This window comes from Plectrocnemia conspersa, unplaced genomic scaffold (assembly GCF_051122295.1).
Source record: "Plectrocnemia conspersa isolate PC_06_02 unplaced genomic scaffold, ASM5112229v1 ptg000001l, whole genome shotgun sequence".
Taxonomy (NCBI): domain Eukaryota; kingdom Metazoa; phylum Arthropoda; class Insecta; order Trichoptera; family Polycentropodidae; genus Plectrocnemia; species Plectrocnemia conspersa.
The window spans coordinates 12,746,846-12,770,056 of NW_028277165.1; the positions used below are offsets into that span (position 1 = coordinate 12,746,846).

At 26.9% G+C, this 23,211-nt stretch overlaps 1 protein-coding gene across 1 annotated transcript in view; it reads right to left on the reverse strand.

Moving 5' to 3' along the window:
* Nucleotides 1-1,381: 1,381 nt before the first annotated feature.
* LOC148238894 (uncharacterized) overlaps nucleotides 1,382-23,211 on the reverse strand; it is an 82,871-nt gene continuing 61,041 nt past the window's right edge. Inside the window, exons 5-7 of the mRNA XM_088188057.1 lie at nucleotides 13,479-13,604; nucleotides 6,823-7,045; nucleotides 1,382-1,626 (exon numbers count right to left, since the gene is read on the reverse strand). Coding sequence (XP_088044183.1) covers nucleotides 1,505-1,626; nucleotides 6,823-7,045; nucleotides 13,479-13,604 — 471 coding nt within the window. The 3' untranslated portion in view covers nucleotides 1,382-1,504. The remainder of the gene's footprint in view (nucleotides 1,627-6,822; nucleotides 7,046-13,478; nucleotides 13,605-23,211) is intronic.

Genomic DNA, 23,211 nt, shown 5'->3' on the forward strand with positions numbered 1-23,211 from the left:
GTTTTTTTAGTTATAGATTAAATGTATTCAATTAAAATCAAAATTATATAAATATGTACTTTATTTATATTTATTCGTTTTAAATATTACGATAGCTAAATAATGTTTAATAGCAATACTAATTTACTTTCACATAAAACTTCGAAGCAATCAAATGATATTCAACTTTTTACTTGAAAAAACGTATTAAGAAAGTTTAAATAAAATTTGGCAGTAATCATTAAGCTGACATAGATAAGTTTGATATATATTTTTAGATAGGATAGTGAAAATATGGAACGGTTAGTAATAATATCAAAAGTAATTGGAACCTTACACGAACAATGAGATTTTCATTACTTATAAAAGATATTATCCCTTTATTTCTTTATCACTTTTTGCACAATACACGATAAATATTACTTTCATTCAATACCAAGAGAATTGCTATAAAAAAAAGTGTAGTATATATTATATATATATATATATATATATATATATATATATATATATATATATATATATATATATATATATATATATATATATATATATATATATATATATATATATATATATATATATATATATATATATATATATATATATATATATATATATATATATATATATATATAGCTGTATAAGCGCTGGTTTTTAAAAATGAATAATAGAAATACCGTGATAATTACTCCAATTAAATTAGTCAAATAATTGTACGGTTTCTTGGATCAAATTTAGATATTTCCCAATCAAAGTACTCATTACTAACTGTCGCATAACTGTCTGTAATCTAGATACAAGCCGGTAAACTTAAATCGACATAAATATAACTAAATTTAAATAAACGATCGTCCGATCGTTAAAATATTAGATCATTACTTGTCTCTATCAATCTGAAACTATTATCTTACATTGTTAACAATTGAAACGTTCTACCTATTCCGATCAATAACACATATTGTATAAGTTTAGAACTTTTACCCGCTGAACAAAATGTAATTTAACAATTAAGTATTTTATGCCTTTTAAAACATTAAGAACATACTTTTAATATGTAGCTTAAATTATAAGAACATATGTTTCTCTTTCAAAATCCACTCTCGGAGAAGACAAAAGCGGCGTGTTTTCCTTTGTGACTTATAAGGTAGTAATGAGCATGAAATGTAAGAAATATTGACAATGTAATGATGTATGAATTAGGTAATAATAGCTTTCTAAATAAATGGCAATATGATCCCTATTAATCAGTTACTTTTACTGCCATACCGTACATATGAAAAATTCTCGAGAGCGCCTTGTATGCAAACCGACAACTCCCTTATAACATTTGCTTCAAAACAATAATCGTAACGTATATAGGTACAACGTATAACACACCGCATTCACACTTTGCAATTTATTACCCTGCACGCATTCAAGCTTTAGTAAAATATAGGTATATTTATGTGTGCGTCACACGCATTTAGTATATTCGGTATTAAACGGCGTTTTACTTTATTATCGTTATTGTTGAACGCATATATCACCGTCTATTGTGGTACAATTCACCTGCGAACGAATGTCTTAATGTCCTAGCACAGAACAGCAGCAAAAGGGCGAAGCACAACGAGGAAACATCAATCCGGGCCTTGCTCCCAGTCCCACCTGGAAAACAATGGAAATATTACTTACGTACTTGTTGGGTCGTTTTTCATATTCGCGAGAAGGAAAAATATGATTTTTCCAAAGGTATGTTTTTAATGAAAACATAATTTTTTGCTCGGTTGGGGTTGGTATCTGTTCGGCAGTTTGTTATGCATGTGGTAAAATGTAGAGAGGAAAGAAATGAAAAGACGGATGCCTTTGAAATTTGGTATTAGAGAAGAAAATAATATTTTTAACATTAGCATATAGGAAAATCACTGAGGAGATTTAAATCAAAGACGGGCTTTTCAAAATATCATATTAAAATGTTTTCAAATTTTAAGGACTATAAACATATTTTATTAAAATATAAGACTTAAATGTAAATAATATTATTAAAAAGCAAAAATTAAATCTGTCATCAACTTATTCTTTTTTTCAAGATTATTTTTTTCGCTTTGTATTTAGTCGTTCTTTCTGAACTTTGTCTGTTGTATTGCCTATTAATAAAATAAAGTGCTTAGTTCTTAAATATGGCTTTTAGAAGTTAAAGATGGGATGTTCTTCTAGACCAGAATTGGTTTCCAAATTAATTTTGAAAGATTACGAAGCGAACTAAATTATCTGCATATAAACAAATTTATAATTTATATTTAATAAATTAAGTATCTTTATTAATGTGTCTTAAAAAAAATACCTTTTCATTTAGGCAATTTTTGTTTTAAAAATAAAAATAAAAAAAAGTTTGTGGAAAGCCACACAATGTACCGAATATATGCCTTATACACATTTTTTATCATTACGCTCAACTTTTGATTTTAAATATTTAATAATGCAAAATAGCATCTAGTAGCGGATACTATTATTTTTTACTTATGTACCTGTTGGGTCGTTATTCACATTCGCATGAGGGGAAAATGTGATTTTTTCGAGGTGGGGTGTGTGTAATGAAAAAAATTTGCATAAATTTTCCGCTTGGTCGGTCGCACGGGGGTTGGTATCTTTTCGTTGGTTTGTTATTCTTGTGCGTAATGCGGACGTAATTAATGTTTTGCATTTAGGTATGGAAATTATGCAAATATGAGGATTTAGAAGTATTGTGTGTGATATACTTTAAACACATTAAAGATACATTACTTTACTTTTAATTATATATTTTACGCATTTGCAGGCACAAAAGTAGTAAATTTAAAGTTATTTTATAGGGGTAATTTAAGCATTCGAAAATGCGGTGTACGAGGCACGATTTACCACGCTCTTGTGAACAATTAGCAGATGTAATTCCCTGAGGTCTTCCTATACTATTACAAATCCTTACCTTCTTCATAATGGCGAAGTGAGTAATTTATTTATTAAAATGTTCAATTACTTTTAAACATCAATATTATTTATATATACTTTAATGTAATATTTCTTCTTCTTTTATTAAAATGCAATCTATTTGGACAATAAGCAGTTTTTAAATGTATTTTAAACATATATTTCTCTCTTTCTTCTATCTTCCAGCAAATTTGCACTTGGGAATGAATTAACAATAATAACAAGTAGGGTGTCTCACACTCAAGTCTTCCTTTAAATATTTAACATTAAATTATAATATGTTTAAATAAGTTAAATTATAGTCTTATCTCTATCTTACTATTTTATCTTATTATAAGTTAGTTGGTGTACGTATAAGATTTTATTTATTTACTTAGCTAATAAAGCTAATTGCTTAAACACTAAACAAATATAAAATATAACAGAAACAGAATATATTATTCTTTATAGAATATTTTTTTTCTGTTTAAATATTGTGTACTTATATTTTTAATTGTTTTTTTACACTGACACAATTACAGTCACTTAATATATAATTGTTAGGCACAAATCAAGGAGCATTAACCTAAGGAATTTATTTTAGAATCTCTCAGGAATATTGATAATAAATATGGAGGTACACATCCCAAATCTGAGCTCTATAAAACCACACCGAGTTGTATATTATTATTTTGTTTTACAATAATAAACCTGAATTTCGTCCTGTGAGACAGTACAGCCAGCAAAATTCCAGATGTTTCCTTTTGTTCCAAATATGAGTTTTCCAGGTCAGTCTTTTGTGGAGATAAGCTCCAAGATATTTGGCAGAGTTTGCTGTGGTATCCATTTCTCGTTAAGGACAAGTATTTTTGTTCAGCGTAAATTTAGCATAAATCAATTTAATTTTATTTGCTCTGATTCGCTATTAGGAGAGTCAAGACTTTTAAGAGATGATCTTGCAGATTAGTCAATATCAGATACGATTATTGTAGTCATTGGAAAATGTAGCAATTATCGTTAACTTCTCTGATTTAGATCTATATTGTATAAGAAATACAGCATTGGTCCAATAACGCTGCTCTGAGGCACGCTTGATGATATTTGGTACAGTTTTGTGTTTACTTCTTCGATTTTAATTTAAAAGATTGAATTATTAGAAAAATGTGTGAAAGCAGTCTCTTAATATTGTAGATTAGTCAAGGGTGCTACACTTTGTCAAAAGCATGGGTTATATAATATCTAAGAATTCGGCTGAGCAGTATATTTTATTTTAAATATTTTAGTTGATGTATTTTAAAAACCTATGCACTTTAGCTATTGTAGAATGTTTATTTCTAAAGGCAAATCAATGATTCGGTGACAGATTAGGGTTCTCTATTAATAAATTACCTGATAATATATAATATTTATCAGTTTACTTTACTAAAATAATATTTTGAGCAATACTTTATTTGTTAGGTATATACTAAGGAGCACCGACCTTCAATATGGGGAATTGATTCTGGAATCTATCAAAAATAATAATATATGATTTGGGAGTGGCACCCAAAATTTACTGCTTTTATGATATTATATATAAGTGTTTCAACGATAGGTTACAATTTGGTTTCGTTGGCCAGTATGTTAGTTCTCATGTAAGTGTTTCTATAAAAAGAAATTAATTATCGACCGCCATTCAAAATTTTTGTTGTTACTTCTGATGTCTGAATTAACTGGTTATGAACACAGATTTTACTAGAATATAAAAACAAATTTGATCGTGCTCAATTAATCGCATAACTAATTTGTGAATATATTAATAATCACTGGTATTAAAACAATTGAATTTACATATACCTTCCTAGGATTAAGTTTATTTTTTACCTTTATTTGCTACCCTTCCAATGATCGCTTAACATATTAAATTTGGTTTGGTAAATATACACAATAATTGCGATATTACAATTAAAACTTTTGAATAGTTACAAATAATTAAATTTATACATATGTAAATGTTACGGCAAATTATTGTTAAAATTGTAGAGTTGGCATTTATGCTATATAATACTATTGTGAATATTTATTAAACATACAATTCAATATTGTAATATTATATGTGTTAGATCAATACGTTACAAATGGATGAACGTATTCATACACTACTAAGGAAGTAGTAAGTAAAATACCAGACTGATCTAAATGAGCGACATCTAGTTATTTTATTATTTTGTGGAAGTTTCAATTATAAATTTAGGAATCTCAGACAATGGATGTATTTATTATTAAAATAAAAATCTTAAAATATGAGAATCAGGTAGCCGTTAAATATAAATTTAGAATTTACGCAAATGATAACTGTTTGGTTTTAAACAGTATGTGGGGATTGTGCAGGATACGCAATATTGCACAATAGCCACAAAGTAACTTCTTTATACCGCATTATATAAACTCAACCCTCGAAGCTCTGCAACTGCATTTATTTGATTTATTCATGTATTTCTAAAATAAACTATTACTAGCTATTCCGGTATTTATCTGTATGACTGCAAAATCAAACCACTCGGCATAAATCGCGAAAATTATCAACTAACAATAGATGTCACTATGTACGAAATAGCTTGATTTTTTTTAAATCATGACTAAATTTAAGAAAAACTAAGAAAATTGAATCTGTGTTTTTTAGACACAATAGAAATTAGTAAAAATTGTGAATTAATATAGGATTTGTACTTATAACTTTTGTACGACTATAGTGTTAATTTAAATTAGGTTATCTCAGTTTATTTTATTCTATATCTTTCAGTTTATTAACAAAAAGTACAGTTTAAAGTATAGGCAATATTTTAAAATTCATAGCTGGTATATTGTCATTAAAAAAACATTGACCACTACTATATTAAAATATTTTTACCTTAATTTTGGATGTTTTTTTTTGTTTAGTATTTATTAAAATTAAGCTATTAGGCTAAAGGCTGAACCAGAGTTAATTTCCTCATATCTCGAACCCTACAAGTCATATTATCAAACTCAAACAGCTGTTCTCTGATTATTTAAGAGATCTAGATGAAATTGTTGATATATCAGATGAGCCTGAAGGGTTTGTATAAGCAATTCTTGCACTTCGATACAATAATGAAACTCGTATTGAATTCAAAAGAAAAGAAAATCTGTCATATTTTGTGTGTGTAAAGAGTTACAAAGGCTTTCAAAATTTCACACGAGGAGGAAGTCAAGAAGTATCTGCTTTTTGCCACAACCCACCTCTGCGTACAATGATTTTCTTATTTAATGAATATAAAAACAAAGCAGAGATATCGATTGCATCCCGAAGACAGCATTCAAAATGCTCTGACATCAAAATATCTCAATCTTGATGTTATTATATAAAATATGAAACAATATTATTTCTTCAGAATCAAAAGTAAAAATGTTTTCAAAGGAATCTTTTCGTTTAATAATGAGAATATTGATTTATTTTCTATTTTTTATATTTATAATTGTATTCTTTGTTAACCCTTTTATTTGAAATAATTTACGATTTTTCTCCCTATTACACCAAAGGGTTAACGCCGGCGTAAATAAATATATTTTAGGATAATAGATATAAAAGTTCGCCGACTTCTGTATTAGGCCGTGCATATATATTACAGTATAAAATAAATAAATAAAATTTCCTGAAAATACTGAATAAGATAAGGGCAAGTCCTGATAAAAATTGTTATTTTTAGGTTTACATTGATACTTTTGGACCTACCGGTATTTCCTTATCCCCTATCAATTCAAAGCCTCTCCGACCGGATTTACGATTTCGTTACCGTTATCCGCGCAATTGAAACCCGGCTTTGACGGGGATCGAGGCCCAGGCCACACAGATAGGTTTCGGGGTGCAAATAGGATATTTGTGCGGTTGTTTGTCGCACAGAATTCTCCAAAACTTACCCAAAGCTCCGGCGGAATCCCTCAGATTCGGCGGCGGGTCCGGGTCCAGGGCCGTGCCGTGGACGGGGTACATCAGTGCCACGTGCTGACTCTCTGGAGGCGCATTTATTGTATCAAACCCGTCGCCTCTAACTGACGTGTGACTGCTCTTTGCCCTCTCTTCCTCTATGCTCTTCTCGGTACTCTGCCAGTAAACAGCGTACATGTGGGCCGCACACCGGATCTGAAAAGGATTCAAGTTGTGCGTAATGGAGTAGGTACATAAGCGAAGACGTGTCTAAAAGATATGTGGGATTAATTACCAAGAAGTGGGTGAAAAACAAAGGATCTAAAATTATCCGAGATTGCATATAAAAGACTATACATGTTGATAGTATTTTGTAATATGAAGACATTAATATGTATACTTTAGTATATCTTTTACAATATAAATTAATCAAAATAACATCGAAATTAATTTTTGATTTAATTTTAAACATTAACGGTTAAGACACACTGTAAATCAGTTAATTTTATTATTTAACCTAAGTGACGTGATAATGGACCTTATATTCCATTATTTATGTCACGTCTTTTCAATCAAAAATATTATTGAAATGATATTTTATGATATAATGTAATAAAAGGTTGCGTGTATATTGTTATGATTTTTAGTTGATTCTGCCAACAGATAATGATTTAAAATAGTTATTTGTGTTTTAATGTGTCTTTAAATATTTTGGAATACAAAGAAAAACAGATACAGGCACATATGTTATTAAAGGACAGTAAATGGGTAGAATCTTGATTTTATCTAATAATTACTTGCGAACAGTGGAAAATTCACTAACCGGTAATGTCGAATTGAAAATTCACTGATTTACAATCGCCGATGATTTATTTATTAAAAACCATTAAACGTTATTTAACGTATTTAATTTATTAGTTTATTTTTTATTCGGCGAATATATAATATATGTATATCTTTTTAATATTTCCGTAACTTTGCATTTAATTTCAATCAATTAAAAAAAACTTTTACAGAAATTATTTTTACCATCGCTCTATTTCTTTTAACACCGCTTTAGTTTTGAATACTCATTTTTGTTTTTATCGTTTTGGCAAATTTTGTAGAAAATTAAAAAAAAATATATATTTGCTTTAAGAAAATCTTTTCTTTAGTGTAAGTGCTATGATTTTACATTTCAAACTTTTATTTATGGATTAAATTGTAAAATATGATTGGAAATGCGCATTTAGGTAAAAAGCATTAACAGAAAATATTATTATCAAAACTAAAATTGTGTATATTATAAAAAAATAATGCTACTTTTCTAGTTTCTTAAAAAATTTCATTGTTACTTGAAATGATTTTTTTTTACTTTTATAATAATTAACTTAATAATAATAAACATCTTTTTAAATTTCAAAATGTAGGAATAAATTAATTCATAATTATAATAACGATAAATTAGATGGTTATATAACATTTTAAAATCAGCTACTTGAGATATCTTAGATTTGTCTAAAGATACATTTTTTATACATATATTAATTTGCTATATATTTTATTAAAAATTAATTTGATTTTAATTATAATTATATTTACGTATAAATAAATTTAGTAGTTAATTCAATTGTACTTTAAATTAATTATTAAATTTAAATTTTTTTATTATACATATTTTTATAAAAAAAAAAAGTAAAGATTTCTTTACGTTTGCTCTGTTATTTATTTAAAAATTTAAGAAAATGAATTATTTATTTACATATAGATACAAATTGTATATTTACACACTTATTTTTTGTTGACTTAAATGTAATCTAATAGTAATATTGCAAATTAAATCAATGTAAATAATAATTATTAGCAAACTAATTTAAAATAAAATACATATTAAATTATTAAAAAAAAAACATAATCTATAGACGTAAAAAATTAAAAATATTTCAAGTAGCTGATTTTAAAATATTATAGTTGTATTCAACCATTTTATTTATCGGTAATATAATTATGTATTGAGATTTAAGACGACATAAGCTAAATTGATATTAGAGTAAAAAAAATGTTTTCCATGTAAACATGTATTTATAATCTTTGTAGCTAATAATAATATTTACTGTCAATACATTTAACTTGAATACGCATACGAGATTATATTTTACTATTTAAATCCTCAAATATAAGTTTAAAATGAAATATCATTATTCCTAACGGATGATTTACTAAAAATATAAATACATTTTCGTTAAAAATATTTAATGAAATATTTTTAACGAAAAAATTAAACGATAGCAGTTTGTAGAATTTTGGATTAAAAAATGATAATAAAAGGAAAATACAATTTCGTTTATTGCTTTAAAAATTGGAAAACCTGAACAAGTTTTAAGTAAAATAGTCGATTAAAACTAGTAGTAATTTTATATTATCTGCTTTTATCTATATCATGTTTTCGCGTATTATGTAGTTTTATGGTTTAGAAATTATACCCAAGTGTTACTATATTCACGTAATCACAAACTTATCATATCCGTTTCTTTTATTCGAATACCTATACATATATCAATGTCTGGTCTATTATTAGAAAGAAAAAATTACAATATGGTTTCATGTTATTGTTTATTTATGGGAAAAATTTATAGCTTTTATATATATATATATATATATATATATATATATATATATATATATATATATATATATATATATATATATATATATATATATATATATATATATATATATATATATATATATAAATATAAATATATATATATATATATATATATATATATATATATATATATATATATATATATATATATATATATATATATATATATATATATATATATATATCCAAACAATTCGATAAATTAAATTCGCTCTACTAATAAAAAGATAAAATGAGAATAGTTCACAAAATTAAATATTGAAAAAATTATAATAGGCGATGATAAAAATAATTAATCGGCTGGGGAAAAAACGGCGTCGATGAAACGTTCTAGACCCTTTTTTATCGTTTCATTTTAATTTCCATAAAAATTTGATCAATTGTTACGGAAATATTAAAAAAAAATGTATATGTATTGACCGATAAAATGACAAACTAAGAAATTATATACGTTTCATGGTTTTTATTAAATAAATCATCGGCAATCAATTGTAGAATTGGTGAACTTTTCATGCAATGAATTGCAGATCAGTGAATTTTCTATTGGGCAAATTTACTGGTCGATGAATTGCAATCAGTGAACTTTCCTAGAACTTAGAACAAGCTTTGTCGGTAAATATTTGCGTCTTCTTGGGTGATACATCTTGTTTTTCATCGTATTTCATCGGCAAAATTATCATTTTTTCAGTAATATTTAAATGTGTTCATATTTATAAAAGTTTACCGTAGTAGCTATTCTCGTTTATAAATATTTAGTTTTGTAATTAATTATAACGAATTATTATAAATTATATTGATAATATGAAAATATGGATGGACAATAAAACAGTAAAAGCAAAAAAATGTATAGATAGGTAAACCTTATATAAATGCATATATAAAGTTTTGGCATATAATTTTTAATTGAAAAGGGTTAATTTGCCATAAGACCACTATTAGGACAACGCGAGATTTTTCTATGTTTCGTCTGCTAAGGGTTAAAATTGGGTTAACCTGTCTAATTTAATTTACATAGATCTTGGACTGTTTTGAAATTGCAAAACATAAGAGAAATGAAAATAGTTGTTTGCTCTAACACAGTAACTCGATAGTGAAAGTAAAAGATTTACAATGTTTTATTAAGCTGATGTTATATTGCCTTTCACCTGCTGATTATATCTAGTAATTATAAAAATTTGTTAATTGAGATTTCTCGTGAAATAAGAAAAAATATTAATGATTTTTTTTAATCTTATAGTTTGATGATAAATTTAATTGTGTTTTTTAATAGTATTACATTTTATTAAAATTATTATGTAATTTTTAACACTATTTTTGTCAAAATTCACTATAATGCGTTTAACTGTTTAAATAAAATTAAAACTTTTAGTAATTTTTAACGGTGAAGCAAGGGCTCGTGAAATAAAATTGGTTTAAATCCAATCACTATACTGGTATTAACATAATTCATGGTGTACTTGTTATTAAGTGATGATAATGATTATGCTAAATTTAAAATATCATAATATGAAAAATTTTATGAGGGAAAATTTTTAGAAAATACCTCTACTTCAAAATTTTATGTAAAATAATAAATAATTCAATTTAGCAGAGATATATTAGGGCGGAACAATAAATTAAATTTGGAATAGTGAATTCCGATAGTAAAACGAATTATAATGATATTCTGACGTGTTTTAGAAGTTTTCAATCTATTGAATTCGCATACAATTTTCAAGTAATTAACTTTCTAACAAAAGAGGTTAATAATAAAAAGTGTTAATTATTAGTGAAAATAGTAAGATTTTTACATATGTCAGATAATTTTGTATATGACATATGACAACATTTTCTTTAGATGCTAAAATAAAATTATTATTTTATCTGGCGAAAAATTGATGATAAAGAATTTTTATGAATTACTTATGAAAGTCCGAATAAAAAATACAGCAATTTAATCTAGATCTAAAACTTAGCGTAAAACTAATGCAATGTGCACTTTAAACCATAACATAAATTTTAACATTTCATAAAGCACCTATAATTTTTTCATAACAAATTAACTTATCAACGGTTTATAGTCAATTGTGATAATTGTAAAATCTAATGTTTTCTTCTCCTTTCAATTATTTTTAATAAAAGTAACACAATTATAACAATAAAAGTCGCCTTTATCCCGGAATCTTAAGCTAAACAAAAATATTAAATATTGTGTGGATAGCGATATTATTTAAACAAAAACAATATTTTATCTATAAAACAATAAAGGCAGATGGCTATCTCCCGGAAAAGTGCTATAGCGAGTTATATCATTACGCAATGAGATTGAATTTTTTCCCCCGAGTAAAATCACCATCCTGTAGCGAGATTCTAAGATTCAATTTAGATTCTTCAAACTGCTTATCTTTTAGATATTTTCCACGAAATTAACAACTTAAATACACCTACTCAAGGGTGCAATCATACTCTTATCGAATTATCTTAAAATATAACATACTTTAAGCTTAAATTATTAATGAAAAAATATAGAAAATCTTTGCAGACACTTCATTAGCGTATTAGAGATGGAACATATAAATTTTAGTGACGATTAAAAAAAATAGTTATTAGATATTTAAAAATATTATTAATATATTATTAAAGGAATATAATAGTAATATACGATAACCATTAAATATTAAAGTGGATGTCTTGCATACAGTTTTGACAAAATTAATATTCTGAAACAAAGCACTGAAAGTACAAATGGCTCTCTGATGAGTATCAATTTATATTATACATACATAAATAAGATTTTTCGTTTCTTAGTAATGTTTAATTATATATAACTATTATCCAAGTCTACGCAAATACGTGTAGAAACACTGCTCTTATATGAGAAATCGATAAACTTGCAAAGATTTATGTTCTAGTAAAGTTTCAATGCGGATGTTTTGATAGTTTTAAAATTGTGACGCTCAGACAGAGTGATGTTCCATCGCATATTATGCAAAAAGCTTTCACGATAATGTAGTAGTACCAGGAAATATATTATAGTTTAGCGGCGCAATTTTGCAAGTATTGCTTATGTCGAGTTATAACTTACATAGTTGATCGAATCGATTCGAACTTTGACGCTATTCCTTGTCTGTGTAATTAAAATTAAACGTCAGTCAAGCTACGACAGTCAATTAATAATTTTGATAATATAATGAAAAGAAATATGTCAACTCTCGCATAGATTAAGTTAATATGATCGAGTAAATTCAATGGAAAGCCAACGCATTGAAAATAAATTCAAAAATATTTACGATAATAATAATGTTAATTTTATCAGTAAAATTATTTTAAGTATTATAATTTTAATAACCTATTTATTGTAAAGGTTTTGTATTTTTATTGAATCATCTTGTTTACTTATATATGATATCATATTATTCCGTATTTAAACTTTATATATTATTTTTATTCATATTTATTTAAGTAAATGTATTAATTAAAATGTTTGTGCCGTTTGTTCACAGAGTAGTAATTTTTTTTTTTTTAATAATTAAAACTTAGACTTAAAGTCTGTATAAATATGTTTTAATTGGCTCACTGCCGTAATACCATTCGTTTATTATATTGCTTGTATGGCTTAGCAAATCGTTGATTTGTTATATAATACATGCGTTTGTGTGTATGGTTTATTACATGCGGATTTCTCGAGCAGCTTCTGAGATTAAACTTCATCCGAGAACAAACTCTTGAGGAGATTTTCGACAGAATAAATATACACTAGAAATAACACGCCTTAATCTCAAAGCTGGTAAACATTCGCCAATAAGACTCGGCGGTTTCTTCTTCCTATATATAGAATTCTCAATTATGAACATTTCGGATGATCGCGTGTGTATAAAAGAATTAAATTTTGCTCTCAAAGCTTTATACATTATTGATGGCGTTCGAGGTTTAAATATGCAAAGGGCGTGGGTGTTGGTCGGCGGACCATTTTTGCTCGAGAGCGTTATAGCGAATTTCTTCGTGGTTAAAACACAAATTTACCTTAAGCTTTCCCTTGTGAAAATGCTGTGATGTGACCAGGAAATGTATACCGAGCACCGATGTTTGCAGACCTTCGGGGTTCGTGAGCTCGTGAGATTTGTAGCGTTTCAGGTAACTGGGAATAGCCTGAAAAATTAAAAATATATATATTCATATATTATAAAAACAACTGTAGTAAAATATTAAAAAAAAAAACGCGTAATAATTTTTAAATATTCTGTATGACTCATAATTAGATTTTTTAATTTTTCTCTGGTATTATAAAGAAAATTTAAAATTAATGAAAAGGTAGAATATAACACTTCATTGATGCAGCGATTATTCATCTTCTGAGTATAATTAAAACTTTTTTATATTCTTTGTTAACAGTGTAATGAAGAAACTTTATATAATAATAAATTACAAGTTTTTATCTTGTTTTCATTAAAAATTGTTTGATAATGTTGCGTGCATTCAACATTTTTTGTATAATATAAATTAGTGGTATTAGCGATTGTACACTCAGCAAAACGTTGTGTGTTTAATTTACATGTGGTTTGATATTTTTTTATAGTATTGTTATGTAAATCGATTAACTAAAAACCCGTTAGAGTGTTTTGTTTACTATTTGTTATGCGGAATATACTGATATGCGGAATTAAAAAAAAAATATGACATAATACTTTCATGTATTACATAATTTTGTATTTTTTTGCAATCTGTCATTCTATCCTGATATACAGCAAAATTTTTATTCTTAAATCTTACTTGGGTGAATCATTTTATTTTTTAAATCTTTTAGTCGATCTCTCCGTAATAAATTTATTGGCCAATTAATTGGGATGTTTCTTCAGTATTTTATTGTATCTTTGTCTTGCATATTATACTACTTGATAATTATCATTTTTATGTATTTGTGAAAAACAATTTTTGAGACATACCACAGTGCATCCAATATCATTTTTAATATTTGATTTTGCAACCTTAATAATTTCTATGTTGGAGTTGCTTGCTGATCCCCAGAATTGATTATCATATATTCAAACTGGCTTAAATAAGCAGCTTATTCCCCACTCTCAGTTGAAAGAATTTTTCCATTAATTAGTCATATTTAGTGGTTTTCTTTTCTCCAAATATGAGTTTCTCTGGTAAGCCTTTTGTGACAGTGCATTCCTAAATTCCTTGCATCATCCGATTGAGAAATTATTACATTTTTTAATCGCACGGGATAACATGTTTTATTTTTTCATAATAAATGTGATATGGACATAGCTTAGCTAGTTTGCCTTTGTTCTTTAAATACGCAGCCATTTCTCTATATTGATAAGTTTTTCTTAGAGATACGTAGATGCTGTATCCGGATTCATTATAGCAATGCCGTCAGCAAAGGTGGCGTAGGTACTGCCAAGTCTGTTGTTTATAATAAATACAGAACTGACTCTAGAACACTGTTCTAAGGTACTCCTAATTTTATTAGACAGATTTAGGATGTTTCGTCTTGATATTTTACTATAAAATATCTACTAAAAAAATCATATACATATATGGCGAGGTAGTGTCTTTTTGATTTTATATTTTAATCCTATATGCCACACTTTGTTGAAAGCCTGACTTATATCTAGGAAAGCAGCTGAGAAATATTTACTTTCTTGAAGTTTTACTTCTCGTTTGTTTAAGTTGCTTCTCATTTTTGATGAAATAAGCAAAAGACTAGACTTGGATTCTTGCATAGTTTTGGAATAAAGATAATCTGTGCCATTTTTCATTGCGTTGAAAAAGATTGAAGTCTTATTATTGTAGTTATTTAGGTACTTTTCTTGTAAATTAAAATATTTTTGTGGTTTATGTAATCTTAAATTATGGAAATATAATTTATTATTATTTTCTTCAAAGGTACGTCGAGTACTTTATTTTTTAGACAATATGCTGGAAATGGTTTGAAAAGTTTTGTTAGGTGATCAGAGAATTGCGATGACTTTCTTTATTCTAATTTCCTTATTTTTTATTGTTTAGTTTAATGAGTAGTTTTTGTATTTGTGATTGTTTATTTTTTTGTTGCTTTCCAAAAAAAATAATTTCTTTAATTTTTATTTTCTTCAAAATTATATCGAGTTGATGTGGAGCTTTAAAAAATTACTGTATTTTTTTCTTCGTTTTTTAGACAAGATGCTGGAAATGGTTTGAAGCCTTTGTGAGGAGATCAGAGAATTGCGATGACTTTCTTTATTCCTATTTGCCCATTTTTTTATTTTTTAGTTTAATGAGTGGTATTAACATTTGTGGTTGCTTAATTTTTTGTTGCTTTCCAGACTTGTGGCTTTAGTTGCAAATCTTTTTTTAACTAGTCTTGAATTGATTGATATTTTATATCACTTAAGTTATTTTAACTATTTAGTTTGATTCTAAAGCTTGGTTCCCTTCTTAATTTCCAAATTATTAAGACATTTATTTTCTACAATTATTATATTATATTCGTGCTAAATAGGTTCTAGTTTATACTATAATTATTTTTAGCGATAACATTCCTATCCATATAAATATATGTCACCAGATACGGTTAATTGCGTTTCAAAGTTAATGCTTTATTTGCTGAAGGCTGCAGCTAACTCGCCGAGGGAATCCGATAGGGCGTTCGAGTGGAAAGCTGTTCGGAAAACATCTCTGATCGAGTTTTTACGAGTCTCTCTTCGTGCTTTTCGACCTATGGAAATCCACCCGGTTGAATCGCAGAATAGTCGTACTAATAAAAGAATTTGCTCAAGCGTAGCGTGTTTTTTGTGTTCGCTTTCGAAATTTTAGCATCCAAATTCGAACGGTGTAATAAAAATATTTTTTACGAGAATACTCGGAATATGTATTAAAAAGGCTGACTCCAAAATATCGACATTTTGACGTTAAACAATACTGGCGAGGCAGTTTGACAAGACTTTGTGTACCAAGCACTTAAAATTATTGTACGAAGTATATATGTTTGTATTTCGCCGTCTTAGATATTCCATTTATTTCAACGTTAGAAACCCACTTATATTGCTCATTAATTTCATTGTTATATGTAAGTTGTTAATAGGCAGCCTTGTAATATTAAGTTGATAGTTATCTCCACTCATATAGAATAAAATATTATGGCCTAGATGTACTAAAATATTTTCAAAAGAAATTGTATTTCAATTTCTTATCATTGATGTAGTTAAAATAAATTAACAAAAAATAACATTTAATAAAATAATATATATAAATACAATTTCAAAGGAAATTTACAACATAAGTTCAGATATTATTTTGCTAGATTTTTTTTTTTTAATTTTCATGTTTAATATAGCACTCTTGAATACTCGGAATTCTATGCCGCACGACTGGGCTTAACATAATTGGTTAATTAAAACATGAAGCATTACTAAAAATAAAACATCAAGGTTAAAAAGTGTTTATAGATATCAAAAAACTTCTTCTTACACCTATTTAATTATTTCGTTTTGAATTTCTCGTAATTGTGTTGCGTAACATTTTTTTCCGAAACGAACTTAACAAACGTGGATTTTGTGTTCCATTAATTCCAGATTATATTACGTATTTATGTATAATGTAAAAAAAAACCCAGCCCTCGGATCACGTGTAACGCTGAACATTAAATATCCGCTTATGAGATTTTTCACGATTTTAATTTAACGTGACACGTACCCAAAATTGGGTCGCAAGATTAAAACTTGGATATTATAATCCCGCATTTCGGCGATATTCTGCTTTTTTATTTTAATTATAATAAAGTGCGCATCATATGTGTATATATGTATATAGATTTATTTTTTAATTGTTCAAAGAAATAATAAATCCTGACAGCTACTATACAAAAATAATTAAAATAGATGTATTATATTAGATTGTTTCATATGAAGTGGTCGTAAGTGAGGCTTTAATTTTAATTATAAATATATGCTCTATTTATAGAAATAGTATTTTTGCAACGAAGCAAAAATATATGATTCTCTTCTGTATGCTTAGGAATATAAAGTTGTGAAAAGTTTTAGATTAACGCTCAAACTATTAAATTTCGTATTCCAAGAAATGCGTTTTAATTTTTAAACAGTAATAATCTCTAAGCGAAAGGTCAATAAATATGGGGGATGAGGCAGAATATTCAATTTTAATTTGTTTAATTTTGCAACAGTTAGTCAAGGTCTCGTATTATAATAAAACAATATTGTTTTGAGTCAGTTTACCATGTTGAAATGGTAAACTGACTCAGAATATACATGGTTTGTTTCTCAACAACATTATTTTGTTCTAATAGATTCGTCCAGTCTAAGAAACCATTGATTAATATTTCACTAGGATATCAACCTCCATACAGACACTGTTTAACCATTGTCAACCGTTAAGAATTCTTTTCTTATTGTAAAAAAACATATCTTTAATAATATTGTTTCTGATAACTAATAAAGAATTTGAAACATTCCTGCTTTGTCAGTTTGTTCGGAATCCATTTATTCATTTTCCCATCTTTCCTATGGCAGCCAGATGACATAAAACAGTTTCAGAAGAAACCTCGTATTCTACTGCAAATGTCCCAATTGTTCGATTTTTTGTGGATTAACTTCAACAGTGTTTCTTAATCTTTTTTTATCGATAGCAAACGGTGGTTTTCCTCTGGATTCATTTTCAAGGTTTATATCGTCAGTACGAAATTACTCGAAATAACGCCTTACAGTTCTCTGACTAACAGTACCTTTGCCAAATTACATATTGATATGTATTCTGGTCTACATCGCATTGTATTTTAGTTTAAATTGGTAAATAAATATATTTACTACCACAGCTTTTTTATATAAAACAATTTAATACAAAAGTATTTTTTTATTATATTATTCTTATATTCGTAAGATCCTAACATTTATGTAAGGCCCTTAAAGTGAAATTTCTGACTAGATTAAAATTGCGCACTTGCTATGAAACAACTTAATATATTAGTACCAAAAATAAAAAAAAATAAAAAATGAGTTTCCTGTTAAGAAACTTGTATCCTGTGCTAATCAAATAACTAAATAACATATAATACATAACACTTTTGTCCTTGCTAAAAGTGCTTGAAACATTTCACTTAAAAACGCAAGCGCCGGTAATTAGGTGGTATCTAAAAAAGCTTTCCCAAGATTTCAAGGTTGTTTAAAATCTTTACAAACAACCTGAAGCAGTGTTTTTTGAAGTTTACCGTTTACATGACTTAAGATTCGTATTACAGTTAGCTTAGCGTAAATTATAAGATAAACACAAATGGGTAGTATTTCTTTGAGCATATAAAAGTATGTGATATAAATCCGTTTTATTGCTGAAATTTTAGCTGAAGTTCCGCAAGTAAATTTGCGCCGGCCATTTGTCTATATTTTTTTAAAAATTAAAAATACGCGTTTATCTATGTACGCTGAAGATTCAGAGTTAATAGCAAAAGTTTTTTTGAAATCTTAAATTATGATTTTAAGAGGTGGATAATTAAAATCAATCGAATTAAAACAGAAGCAAGTTTTTTCAGGGTAAATAAAACCCACATGATTACTTATTTATTCATGATTTTATATATTATAAATTATTAATGACTCGCTTAATTCATCAGCCTACTTTTCGTTCTGTGATATTTATAAATTTTAAAGACTCTTATATAATTAAATATTTAGAATTTTTAATTATGATATTAAACATTTATAGTAGAAATAATTTTACCTAAGCAGATCATAAAGTATAGTAAATACATTTTTGTAAACCCAGAAAAGGACGTTTCGGGTTTAAGCGACCGTGAAATGGGTATTGATCGAATCCTAACATAAAGTTTTTACGACTGATCATACAAAATACACGCGTTTTTCCGTAATAATATGGTTTATTTTAATATATTATATTTAAAATACAAATAAGTAATAATTTGTATTTTTTATTTCCTCAACATTGAGGCCTAATTAGTATTATTATTTTAATATAATTTCTAATAAATTCTAATACAGAATATATAAAACGACACAATTACATATTTCAATATTTTTTTTATTACTTTATATTTATATTTATTGAGTATGTATCATTACAAATTAAATTATAGAAAAAATAATAATATAGCTTGCAAAATATGGTGGTGCATAAAATGTCGTTAATAGTAATGCATAGACAAGCGCAGCAAGGGAATGCGAAACGACAAGTTCTAGGTTGCTAAATCTCTATCTGTTTAAACTGTGACGTATACATAGATTTTATTTATTATAAACTAATGTAATTACACTTCTAAATTGCGTGTAGTGGGTAAGCAATAAGACCAAGCACATATTTTTATTTTATTTTTTGAATACAAATATGCCCATCGCGGCATGATAGGTGTCTCACATGCATCATGATGGACTTTATCCAGACAATAATTACCGTATAAAAAGTATATTTAAAAAAACAGTTGTGCATCATATCTAAAAAAGATGAGAATCATTTCTCATTAATTATTCCAGCTCCTCGTATCTATCGCCGGAAACACTTTTGTGTTTGGCAAGCTCGTTGAGAAGCTAAGTGGCCCAAGATAAAGGGACGCGATAGCGATCTATGCACGTGTATTCTCAAGGAGTGTTTCATTTCTTAAACACTACGCCGAAAATGCAATGAAATGATTACCAACCCTCCCAGCAATAGGATACAAATACTAATACATACATCCCGCACTTTTTCCGACTCCAAACAATACAGTCATATTTGCGGACGTTACGAACTAGCATATCGTACAGAACGCAGATCTCTAGTGAATTATTAAAGTAACACGCGTTTCACAGCCGAATGTTAAAAACGTGTTTATAATTATTTTGTATTCATAATAAATGGAATATTTTTATCACTCTGTTGAATAATAAATAAAAAGGTAAAGTCAAGCTTACAATAAATTTAATATTATAATGGATGGTTGTTCAAAAATGTATTAAATTCATATATATTTAATAATTTAAGTCAAATGTGAGGAACATCAAATTCATTACGAATTAATGTGACGGAAAATTCTAGCGACTTAACATTAATTAATATGTATTAAAAATAAAATTATTCTCTATTTATATACGTTTTACATGTTAAAAGCCGCATTGTCGGGCTTTGTAATAAATATTATATAATACAAAGAAACATTTCATCAAAGAAAAGGAAAATCCTTTCTAGAAAATTTATTACAAAATTTAATGTTTATTTTTAGAAGAGGATAGCATGTTTTTTCAATATTTTTTAAGGCTAGAATATTTATTTACACACAAAGAACTAATAATACTAAACATATATATGTCTATTTTTTACTTTATAAATCTGCTTAGCCCCGATTTAATTCACATACATTCCTAGGTATTTAATATGTGCAAGTGCTTTGAAGTTTATAAGATTTTGGGACAATTATTTAAGTTAGCAAACAGTAAGCTTTTGTTTACATTCTCAACAAATAATAATAGAGTTGTGTTTTTTTTGTATTCTATGCAAGGCAAATAAAACATTAGGGTTAATTTATTAATTTAAGTTGAATTAAGACCATAGTGACCTTAGATAACCCCAAATCATACAGATGATCAGAAAACAATACTAAGTATTAAGAAAATTCACTACAAAAATACCAACACTAGAACTGGTCATAGTTATTTATTATTTATGAATTTTGTGTATTTCCAAAAATCAGAAAATGATGACTCAGATATAAACATAATGTTCTAAAAAATATTTTTTCCCATTTTTTATAAGGCGAAAATTGTTTTATTTTATTTATTAAGAATAATTGCAAATTTTATACTATACAGCTCTAGCATGATTTTATTTATTAAACTAATATTAATTAAATAAAGCTAAGATGCAAAATTATTTTAAAATACATTTTTATTATAGTAAAATTGTGATTATACAATAATCCTGATCCGAAGTAATTTTTAAGTACAATTAAAATAATAGATGTTGTGATTATTTATGTTCTCCCAAATATGATAAAAAAACAGTAAGCGCTTATGTTTAGCTTCTTTCATATCAAAAATATTTTTTTATGATTTATTGGCTTTGTTGAAAATATGTTTTTAATTATAACGCATCATTAAAAAAATTCACAAGGATTTTAGAAATTAACTGTATATTTAAGCTTAATTATCATTTATTGTTTTTTAATTTATATGATAAAACCTATCATAACTTATCTAAAAATATATAAATTTATACTATTATTATTTTGACAAAAAAATAAACATATAAAGGGAATCAAGTTTATCAATATATTTTTTATGTGTATTGTATAATAATTAATCAATGCTACACATTTAAAAATATTTAGAAAATATTTTTCTATTACATTAAATAAAAATCCGATATTGCATATAATATTTCAACACTAAATCAGTCTTAGAGAACGCTCTTCTATTATAATTTTTTTGCCCATAAAATGGGGGAATCCCCCACTAAATTGTTTGCGCCTGTCAACCAGATTCTCCAGCATGAAAATAAATTGACACCCCCCCCCTAAAATTTAGGGGACGGACTGGGAGCGCGGTATCCGATTTGTCGCATCGTTACTTTCGTTTTCCCTTCGTTTCATAAAAATTGAACAATGACGGAGAAAATCAAACGGGAATCGTTCTGATTGATTTTGTTGACTTTTTCTTCATTTTTGAATAAATTAAAATGTACATTTTAAGGTGGATGGTCACTAGGGTTTTTGTACTGGGATCCCGGTTTGATTTAATCTATTTTACATTACACTGAAAAGTATTTTTGCCTAGGGGGGTCTCGTTTTTTATCGAAAGGTTAAAGGTAAAACCTATTACCTTTTTTCACAATAAATTTTTTTTATTTTTTTTTAACTAGTAACACTAACGAGCTAATTAAATTGAATAGATTTTATTTAAGAGAACTTAAGAATAAATTTATTCTACGCACAAAAAAAGAACGGAAATGTGCAGTCTGGTAGCGTTATCCACCAAATTTATTTTTTATGAAACAGAGCTAGTGAGATAGACGTAAATTCTAAAAAAAAACACCTGAGTATTTTGCAGCTAGAGAATAGAAAATTAGGTTTATTTAAATGAAGATCGATAAGAAAAAAAAAATATTTAGTAATATGTTCAATATATAATTAAATATCTTAGAAACTATAAATTTTATGGATTTAATTCAATATTGCTTTAACGATTTTTTTATTGCCGTTGAGCTGTAAAAAAATGTAATGCCATTTTACAATTATGAATATTAAAATAGTCGCACCCCAGCGCGCATTTATAGTTTCAGCACGCTTTAACTGCAACCCTTCTTAGAGCAAGTAAACATTTTACGATTCTATAAAATACACAATATACATTTTTCTTTTAAGAAAAAAAATCGGTATAAATTCTAAAGCACACGGGTACACCTTGTAAAGTATGTGCATATGTTTCGCACATACGAGTATATTTCGTTTTTGCTTTCTAATCCAGTACAGCTTTAGTTGAACGATGTTATTATGCTTCATTGCTACAACTCAAAGTAAAATTGATAAAAATATTGCTATAATATGTCTACTGACGTTCTACGTGAATTAAATCACAGAGTAAAACAGCGAAATATCGTAACACTCAGTTTGTAAGATGCTGTGAAGTTGATGTTTTTGAAAATTACATTTGCCAACTTTGTCCGGTAAAGTCAACCTGGAAAACAGTACTCACTTACATTTTAGTATACGTTTATTAGAATGTATAGTTTTATGCATAAGAAAAAGAGCAGAAAACTAATAATTCTCGATATTTCA